At 42.9% G+C, this 9,841-nt stretch overlaps 1 protein-coding gene across 19 annotated transcripts in view; it reads left to right on the top strand.

Annotated features, from left to right (window-relative positions):
* ZNF207 (zinc finger protein 207) overlaps positions 1-9,841 on the top strand; it is a 30,852-nt gene that overhangs the window by 415 nt on the left and 20,596 nt on the right. For 12 of the 19 annotated variants that reach the window (XR_010152707.1, XR_010152712.1, XR_010152709.1 and 9 more), the window contains exons 2-3: positions 1,389-1,515; positions 8,047-8,185. Coding sequence is in view for 11 of the 19 variants with exons in the window: in XM_016930475.4 (XP_016785964.1) it covers positions 1,389-1,515; positions 8,047-8,185 (266 nt within the window). In the remaining 8 variants the exon portion in view is untranslated. Of the gene's footprint in view, positions 1-24; positions 779-820; positions 917-1,341; positions 1,516-8,046; positions 8,186-9,841 lie in introns of those variants that run through there. The other 7 variants (XM_063797984.1, XM_063797985.1, XM_063797987.1 and 4 more) reach the window with 4 other exon arrangements.

The raw sequence follows: 9,841 nt of genomic DNA, 5'->3' as shown, positions 1-9,841 counted from the left end.
TTTGGCTTACGGCGTGGAGCGTTTGTATTTAGGCGTCTGCGTGGGTGGCCTGGTGGTTGGGATTGGACTTGGGAAGGCTTCTAGGAAAATGGGGTTCCGAGGTCGACAGGCTCTTGCAGTTGTGGGTCATGTGACTCTGTGACTCAGGAGGATCTTCTTCGGTGCGAATTTTGGACTCCGGGAGGCGGCCTGGACCCCTCCGCCAAGGACGGTGTCCCCTAGGGACTATTCAGCCACCTTCCGTTGTTTTGGTGACGATTCAACAAGGGACTTTTCTTCGAGTGCGATAGGCTTATTACTTTCATGGAGGGTTGGGGACAGCTTCACAGTCTGTCACCCACTTTTTCTGTTTTTATTTACTTTATGTGTGTTTTGTGTTTATTTTTTCGAATTGGCGGTTTAGTAAAGAACCAAGTTAGTCAACCCTGGTTTCGAACCTTTTTTTTTTTTTTCTTTTCGGGGCGGGAGGAGAACTAGCTTCCGTGTCTCACCCAGAGGCGCCTTAATCTTCAGGAAGCGTTCTCACAGGGTGGAGTTTCTGTTACCCAACTTCGTAGGACTAAAAAGTGCCTATCTTATTAGGAAAACTCTTACTACAGTGTGGTATTAATGCTTTTTCTGGAAGCGTTAATATTCTTTACATTAAAATTTATTTTATTTACTGTTTTGTACGTAAAGGCGGCTTGTTACAGTACTGCGTTTATGTAACAGTTTTAAAAATAGCTTAAATACGGTTACGAATTTTGTAATGTGATTTTAGGAAAATCTGAGTAGTGAGGTAAGAATTCTGTTTTATTGATGTAGTAAGAATTCTGCTTTATTGATTTTATTGATCTGTGAATTTAAATACATTGCTTGGCAACATAAATTCATACGGAATTGGAAACAACTTTATGGACTGTTCATTCGAAATTATGTGATTATTGTTCACCATATAGTTACTCTTAGATTCTAAATATTGCTAAATTCCTAATCCAGTTATTGCTATCGTCTTCATATCTAGTGAAGTAATTGTCTTGACAGAACCTTGGGGATTTCTTAACTGAACTCTTTCCTGTCCTCAGTGTGCATTTGTAAATGTTGAAATATTTATAACAAAAGTTTCACCGACATCTCTGTTAAACATAGGAATTTGACAAAGTATATTGCTGATTACTGAGATGTGTTTTTTGGGGTGGTGAAGAGAGCTGGGCTTCTAGGAAATTGAAAATACCGAAATAATAACATGGCAAGTGTAGTCCCTAATTGTGTAATAAATATAAAAAGCAGAGTTTCTATACAGTACCATTTTGGTTTTAGCTGTTCCCATATTGTAATGTTATCCATATGTTTTTATTATAGGCAGTGTCATCATTAGGCTGTCTTTGTGCCTTAACAGTATTGATCAGGTATTGTAATAGAGATTTTGATGATGAGAAGATCCTTATTCAGCACCAAAAAGCAAAGCATTTTAAATGCCATATATGTCACAAGAAATTGTATACAGGACCTGGCTTAGCTATTCATTGCATGCAGGTAAGGATTTTTCTTCTGTATTTATTGTCCGCTTGTGATTTGGAAACAACTTGAAAGAATAATCTTTTTTATTTTTTTGAGTTTCGATCTTGTCGCCCAAGCTGGAGTGCAGTGGTGCAGTCTTGGCCCACTGCAACCTCTGCCTCTCGGGTTCAAGCTATTCTTCTGCCTCAGCCTCCCGAGTAGTTGGGACTACAGGCAGCCGCCACCATGCCCGGCTAATTTTTTGTATTTTTAGTAGAGACTGGGGTTTCACCATGTTGGCCAGGCTGGTCTCGAACTCCTGACCTCAGATGATCCACCCACCTGGGCCTCCCAGAGTGCTGGGATTACAGGCGTGAGCCACCGCGCCTGGCCGAAAGAATAATCATTTATTTCTCTGACAACTGTAGTTTTGGTTTTTTTGTTCACTTACTGCAAAAGATAAGATAGCCAATCAGCATTAAAAAAAACAAAAAACAAATTTGTTCGATAGCCATCAAGACAATAAACAAAACTGGCTTTTTATGTTTAAAGAGGGTTTGTATTTGTGTTTAGTTTGATAGTACCTTACTAGGTTAGATTGGTAACATATCGAAATCACAAAATATTTCCTGAGTACTTGGAGCAGAGAACAAGGATCAGCGATTTAGATTTTGTAGGTGGTCTGGCCTTAAGAATTAATACTTAATTAGCAGTCATTACTCACTGCCATTGAAGGATTTGTTATTATCTGTAGCTTGGGGCTAGGCTAATTTCAGCAATTTATTTATTGGACTTCTTTTGGAATGGCAGCATTGTACTTTTTGCTTTTGTTTTCAAGAGATGGCCTTGCTCTGTGGCCCAGGCTGGATTGCAGTGACATGGTTATGGCTCACTGCAGCCTCATATTCCTGGGTTCTAGCCGTCTTGTTCTCCCAAAGCCCTGGGATTATGGGCATGAGCCATTGTGCCAGCCCAGAATTGTATTTCATTTAATAATTTCTAGGTTTCGGCGGGGCGCGGTGGCTCACGCCTGTAATCCCAGCGCTTTGGGAGGCCAAGGTGGGCGGATCACAAGGTCAGGAGTTCAAGACAGCCTGACCAACATGGTGAAACCCCGTCTCTACTAAAGATACAAAAATTAGCCGGGTGTGGTGGCATGCGCCTGTAATCCTGGCTACTGGGGAGGCTGAGGCAAGAGAATCATTTGAACCCTGGAGGCAGAGGTTGCAGTGAGCTGAGATCGTGCCACTGCATTCCAGCCTGGACAACAGGGTGAGACTCTGTCTCAATAATAATAATAATAACAATAATTTCTAGGTTTTTAAAGTTCTTTTAATAAATAGCGAGAGCATTGTAATTTATATTTTTTAAGATCTAGTAAGTACCTTCATGTCTCATTCAACATTATTCTACTTTTGCTTAGTCCTAGAGCTGTCTGAATTTTTGCTAAATTAGACCTTAGAGAAATATGAGATGAGCAAATACCAAATCATTGGAAACTACTATTGGTGGGAGGTAGGGAGACGTGATTTCTCCAGGTTTAAAGATAAATTTATATAGATCCTTTTCACTCCAGATACTTTAACAACAATTTAATACTCATTTTAAAATGTTGACCAGATGTGGTGGCTCACGCCTGTAATCCCAGCACTTTGGGAGGCCGAGGCTGGTGGATCACCTGAGGTCAGGGTTTCAAGACCAGCCTGACCAACATGGAGAAACCCCATCTCTACTAAAAATACCAAAAATTAGCTGGGCGTGGTGGCGGGCACATGTAGTCCTGGCTACGGGGGGAGGGCTGGGGGGGGGGGGCGAGGCGGGTGCTGAGACAGGAGAATCACTTGAACCCGGGAGGCAGAGGTTGCAGTGAGCTGAGTTTGTGCCACTGCACTCCAGCCTGGGTGACAGAGACTCTGTCTCCAAAAAAAAAAAAAAAAAAAGTTAGAGAACCTACTACATGTTAGACCCACAGCTGTTCACTGTTGCAGCCATTAGTTACATGTGGCTATTTAAAATGATATAAATATCTAAATGCTCAGTTTCTCTGTCAAGTAGCTAACTTATATTGGGTAATGTGGATAAGAACATTTTGTTTTGATTGATTGACAGGGTCTCATTCTGTTGTCCAGGCTGGAGTGCAGATCATAGCTCACTGCAACTTTGAACTCCCTTACTCAAATGATCCTTCCACCTTAGCCTCCTGAGTACCTGGGACAACAATTGTGTACCACCATACCTGGCTATTTTTAAAATTTTATTTTTGTAGAGACAGGGTCTCACTATGTTGCACAGGCTGGTCGCCCAACTCCCAGGATCAATCGATTCTCCCACTCGGCCACCCAAAGTGCTGAAATTACAGTTGTGAGCCACTGAGCCCGGCCATTATCTTTAATTCTGAATGAAATAGGGGTTTAAATAGAGATGTATGCTCTGTCACTTTTTTTTTTTTTTTTGAAACGGAGTTTTCCTCTGTCTTGTGCTCACTGCAGCCTCCGCCTCCTGGGCTTAAGTGATTCTTGTGCATCAGCCTTCCAAATAGCTAGGATTACAGGCGTGCACCACCGTGCCTGCCTGAGTTGTATTTTTAGTAGAGATGGGGCTTCACCATGTTGGCCAGGGTGGTCTTGAACTCCTGGCCTCAAGTGATCCCATCTACTTTGGCCTCCAAAGTGCTGGGATTACAGGCATAAGTCACTGCAGCTGGCCTCTGTTAGACTTTTTTTTTTTTTTCTTGAGACGGAGTCTCTTTCGTCCAGGCTGGAGCGCAGTGGGCGCGATCTCGGCTCACTGCAGCCTCTGCCCTCCGGGTTCAAGCAATTCTTCTGCCTCAGCCTCTAGAGTAGCTGGGATTACAGACGCCTGCCATTGTGCCTGGCTAATTGTTTTGTATTTTTAGTAGAGATGGGGTTTCACCATCTTGGCCAGGCTGGTCTTGAACTCCTGACCTCCTGATCCACCTTCCTTGGCCTCCCAAAGTGCTGGGATTACAGGCGTGAGCCACTGCGCCCAGCCTGTAAGACTTTTTAAAAGGATTTTTCTGGCTGCAGGGTTGAAAGTAAAGTGCAGAGTACAGTGAGACCAGTTTAGAAGACTTGGAATATTCCAGACAAGAGGAGATGGTGACAGAGACCAGAGTTTGATAGGTTAGATATGGGGTATAAGAAAAAGTGAGGAGTTAAGGGTGGTCTCAAGATGTTGATCTCAAGATGGTCTGGCTAGGTGCAGTGGCTCACGCCTGTAATCAGCACTTTGGTAGGCCGAGATGGACTAATCACTTGATCCTAATAGTTCGAGACTAGCCTGGGCAATATAATGAGACCCTGTCTCTACAAAAAATGCAAAGTTGGGCATGGCGGCACGTGCCTGTGTCCCAGCTACTCAGGAGACTGAGGCAGGAGGATCGCTTGAGCTGGGGAGGACGAGACTACAGTGAGCCGTGATAGCACTACTCAGCTCCAACTTGGGCTACAAGAGTGAAACCCTGTCTCAAAAATGTTTATTTTGAGCATATGACAAGATGTGAAAAGCTACGGGGATAATAGGCTTAAGAATGAGAATAAGGGAGTCCTGTGTTAATTTTGAGTGTAGGTATGTTTGAGGTCTATTAAATATCCAGATGAAAAGGTTACCGAAGCAGTTTGATGTACAAGTCAGGAGTTCATAGAAATTAAAACAGGAGATAGAAATTTGGAAGCATACAATGTAAGGGTGGCTAGTTTAAGCCGCGCTACCAGATGTCCTTTGTAAGGACTATAGTGTGGTTGGAAATTAGGTGCTCTCTGCTCTGGGCCACTTCCAACATTTGAAGGTCAGGAGATTAAAAGGAATCGTCTAAGGAGATGAAAGGTAGGAAAAACCAAGAGTAGTGCCCTGGAAGTCAATGACGTGTTTCAAGGAGTGAGTTATTTAACTGAGTCAAATGCTGGTTCAGTAAGAGTACTGAGACTGGGTTAATAAGGTCATTGGTGACTTGACAAAGAGCGATTGCCAAGAGTGGTGAGGGTGAAGTGTGATTACGGTGCTTTGAAGAGACAGAGAGAGGAAGCGAAGGCACTCTTAGGGAGCTGCCCTTTATGAAGAGCAGAGAAGTGGAGTGGAAGCTTCAAGGTTAGTTGAGAAAGTAACATTATTAATTGTCTGAGTGCCTTTATTTAGTCCTATTTTCACAGCAACCTGTGAGATAGACCTGGCAGTTAAATCATACCAATTTTATAGATGATAAACCGTAAGACATTATTAGTAAGTTAGGTGGTTCCCTGCAGTTTCTCATCAATGCTTGCTCCTGTCTTTTCAACCAAGACCCTATGACTTTGCTTGGCAGGGTCCCAAGAAATCTAATTCTGGCTGTACCATAATAGATACACCTTTAAATTAATTGTTGCCCTTCTCAAAAATGTAGTGAAGATTAGTGTGTATGTGAATGTAATTGTTTATAGAATGCCTGTTGCATCATCTCTTTATTAAGAATAGCAAAATATTTCAAAAAACCTTAGGAAACGGCAATTAAGTCACTTGTTAAGCCGCTTTATCCATAAATATTTTAATTGCAATATAAGGAATAGCTTTTAACAATCAGATATTAAGATAATTTCTGAGTTTGATTTGCATGCCCCAGTTTCACATCTTTAAGTGAGATACATTGCTAAGAAGAAAATACTTAGCTTTTTGTAGTTACTTTTCTGTTCGTACATGAAAATGTCTTAGGAGGAAAGAAAAAATGAGTATTATTTGGGCAAATATATCTAAGTCATTAGCCTAAATGAGTGCTTCTCAAACTTGAGCATGCATTAGCATTTCCAGAAAGGCTTGATAGTCTAGGCAAAATACTTTGACATCTACTTCAGCAAAATGGCTTGCTGAAGAAACCAAGACTGGCAGGGATATTACATTATTGGCAAAAGTTACCCAGATCTGAAGATTAGAAGCGCTTATGTAGCAAAACAATATAATGAAAAAAAATCCCAGATTTTCAGTGTGTTGCAATAAACATGTTAAAGTGCCTCAGGGCTGGGCATGGTGGCTCACCTCTGTAACCCAGCACTTTAGGACACTGAGGTGGGTGGATCCCTTGAGTTCAGGAGTTTGAGACCAGCCTGGGGAACATAACAAAACTACCTCGCCTCAGAAAATACAAAAATTAGCCAGGCATGGCGGCACGCACCTGTAGTCCCAGTTACTTGGGAGGCTGAGGTGGGAGGGTGGCTTGAGCTTGGGAGGCAGAGGTTGCAGTGAACTGAGATTATGGCACTGTACTCCTGCTTGGGTGGCAGAGTGAGACCCTGTCTTAAAAAAAAAAAAAGTAAAATGCCTCACGTAACTCATTAGTTACAAGTGATACTGATTGCAAATGTAACTTTTCTAGTTTGTAACCAGAGGCTTGTCTCAAGATCTATACTTAGAAAATTTGCTATTCTAATTATTATTATTATTTTTTGAGACAGAATCTCGCTCTCTTGCCCAGGCTAGAGTGCCGTGGCACAGTCTCGGCTCACTGTAACCTCTGCCTCCCGTGTTCAAGCGATTCTTCTGCCTCAGCCTCCTGAGTAGCTGGGATTACAGGCACGTGCCACCATGCCCGGCTAATTTTTGTATTTTTAGTAGAGATGGGGTTTCACCATGTTGGTCAGGCTGGTCTCGAACTCTTGACCTCGTGATCCGCCCGCCTCGGCCTCCCAAAGTGCTGGGATTACAGGCGTGAGCCGCCCCACCTGACTTTTTATTTTTTATTTATTTTTTTTGGAGACAGTCTCTCAGTATCTGCCCAGGCTGGAGTGCTCACTGCAACCTCTGCCTCCCAGGTTCAAGTGATTCTCATGCCTCAGCCTGTCGAGTGACGGATTACGGGTGTGCACCACCACGCCCTGCTAATTTTTTTTTTTTTTTTTTGAGGGACTCTCCCTCTCGCGCAGGCTGGATTGCAGTGGTGTGACCTCTGCTCACTTCAAGTGATTCTGCCTCCTCAGCCTCCCGAGTAGCTGGGATTACAGGCAGACCCCACCACACCCGACTAATTTTTTGTATTTTTAGTCGGGACAGGGTTTTGCCACGTTGGCCAGGCTGGTCTCAAACTCCTGACCTCAGGTGATCCACCCGTCTTGGCCTGCCAAGTGCTGGGATTACAGATGTGAGCCACCTCGCCTGGCTATATTCTAATTCTTAGTATGAGGCTGTTTCGTAATCTTTACTTAATTCACACTTGAAACATCCCTGATTTGGATAGGACTACTAGTTACTGCTAATAATTGAAGTAATCAAGATTATATGGCAAACTTGAAAGAATGTTTATTGAATGCTTACTGTGTGTTAGACATCTCGCCAAGTGTTTTTTATATACAGTATTTAATCCTAAAAACAACTCTAGAAGTTAGCTATTATATAGGTGAAGTAAACTGAGGCTTAGAAGTCCACTGACATGCTTAATGTCACAGAGCTAGTGAATGGCAAAACTGGGAATTGGCTCTACATGGCCTCACTATAGAACGTTTATTCTTTATACTAAGCAGTCTTTGATTAACTTGGAATTATTCTTAAAAAAGACTTTTATCTAATGGAAATTGTTGTTGTTAGGTACATAAAGAAACAATAGATGCCGTACCAAATGCAATACCTGGAAGAACAGACATAGAGTTGGAAATATATGGTATGGAAGGTATTCCAGAAAAAGACATGGATGAAAGACGACGACTTCTTGAACAGAAAACACAAGGTAAATATTGGGATAAGTTTTATTTTATTTATTTATTTATTTATTTTTATTTATTTTTTTGAGACAGAGGCTTACTCTGTCCAGCCGAGGCTGGAGTACAGTGGTGTGATCTGGGCTCTCTGCATCTTCTGCCTCCGGGGTTTAAGTGATTGTTGGTTTGTTTTTTTCTTTTTTGAGGTGGAGTCTTGCTCTGTTGCCAGGCTGGAGTGCAGTAGCATGATCTCGGCTCATTGCACTGCAACCTCTGCTTCCCAGGTTCAAGCGATTCTCTTGCCTCGGCCTCCTGAGTAGCTGGCACTACAGGCATGCACTACCACGCCCGGCTAGTTTTTGTGTTTTTAGTAGATACGGGGTTTTACCATGTTGGTCAGGCTGGTCTCGAACTCCAGACCCTAAGTGGTGATTTGCCCACTTTTGCCTCGCAAAGTGCTGGGATTACAGGCGCAAGCCACCACATCCAGTTGATTTTTGTTTGTTTTTGTTTTTGTTTTGAGATGGAGTCTCACTCTGTTGCCCAGGCTGGAGTGCAGAGGTGCGATCTCGGCTCACCACAACCTCCGCTTCCCAGGTTCAAGCGATTCTCCTGCCTCAGCCTTCGGAGTAGCTGGGATTAGAGGTGTGTGCCACCACACCTGGCTAATTTTTGTGTTTTTAGTAGAGACAGGATTTCACCATGTTGGTCAGGCTGGTCTTGAACTCCTGACCTCGTGATCTGCCTGCCTCGGCCTCCCAAAGTGCTGGGATTACAGATGTGAGTCACCACACCTGGCCTAGTTTTTATATTTTTTAGTAGAAACCAGGGTTTCACCATGTTGGTCAGGCTGGTCTCAAACTCCTGGCCTCAAGCAATCTACCTGCCGAGGCCTCCCTAGGTGCTGGGATTACAGGTGTGAGCCACCATCTCTCTCCCCTTGTGATAATATTCTTTTTTCAGCCTCACTTAAGCCCAGAGTTAGTATTTTCAATTATAAATTTAATGGTAGGGTAGTTGCAGTGGCTCACACCTGTAATCCCAGCACTATGGGCAGGCAGTGCAGGAAGATTGCTTGAGCCCAGAAATTGGGAGACCAACCTAGGCAATAGAGAATGACACCCTGTCTTTACAAAAAAAATACAAAAATTAGCCGGGTGTGGTGGCACATGCCTATAGTCTCAGCTGAGGTGGGAGGATCTCTTGAGCCCAAGGGGTTGAAGCTTCAGTGAGCTGTGAATTCTCCAGTCTGGGCAACAGAGTGAGATCCTATCTAGATAAATCGATTGATTGATCACTTGATAGATAGATAAAATTGAATGGTAGATGATAGATTTATTTGGAATTTAAAATTTGAGCTCTGATTTTGAAGACATACTTGATTTGTATATATGCAGTACCATTTGGATCATTCGATTTTCTTATATTATTATTATTAATTGAATTCCAAATAGAATTAGCAAGTGTTAAGGCATATGAAAATGAAGGACTCCTATAATTTCAGTACTTTAGGTAGCTGAGGCCGTAGGATCACTTGAGGCCAAAAGTTCAAGACCTCACCTTTACCCCCCCCCAAAAAAAAAAAAAAGCCCAGTGTGGTGGCATGTGTCTGCAGTCCCAGCTACTTGGGAGACTGAGGCGGGAGGACGCTTCAGCCCAGGAGTTTGAGAGTGCAGTGAGCTGCA

The sequence above is a fragment of the Pan troglodytes genome, chromosome 19, assembly GCF_028858775.2.
Source record: "Pan troglodytes isolate AG18354 chromosome 19, NHGRI_mPanTro3-v2.0_pri, whole genome shotgun sequence".
Classification (NCBI taxonomy): Eukaryota; Metazoa; Chordata; class Mammalia; order Primates; family Hominidae; genus Pan; species Pan troglodytes.
Note: the sequence above shows the minus strand (reverse complement) of the source record. Positions and strands in the feature narration are given on the sequence as shown.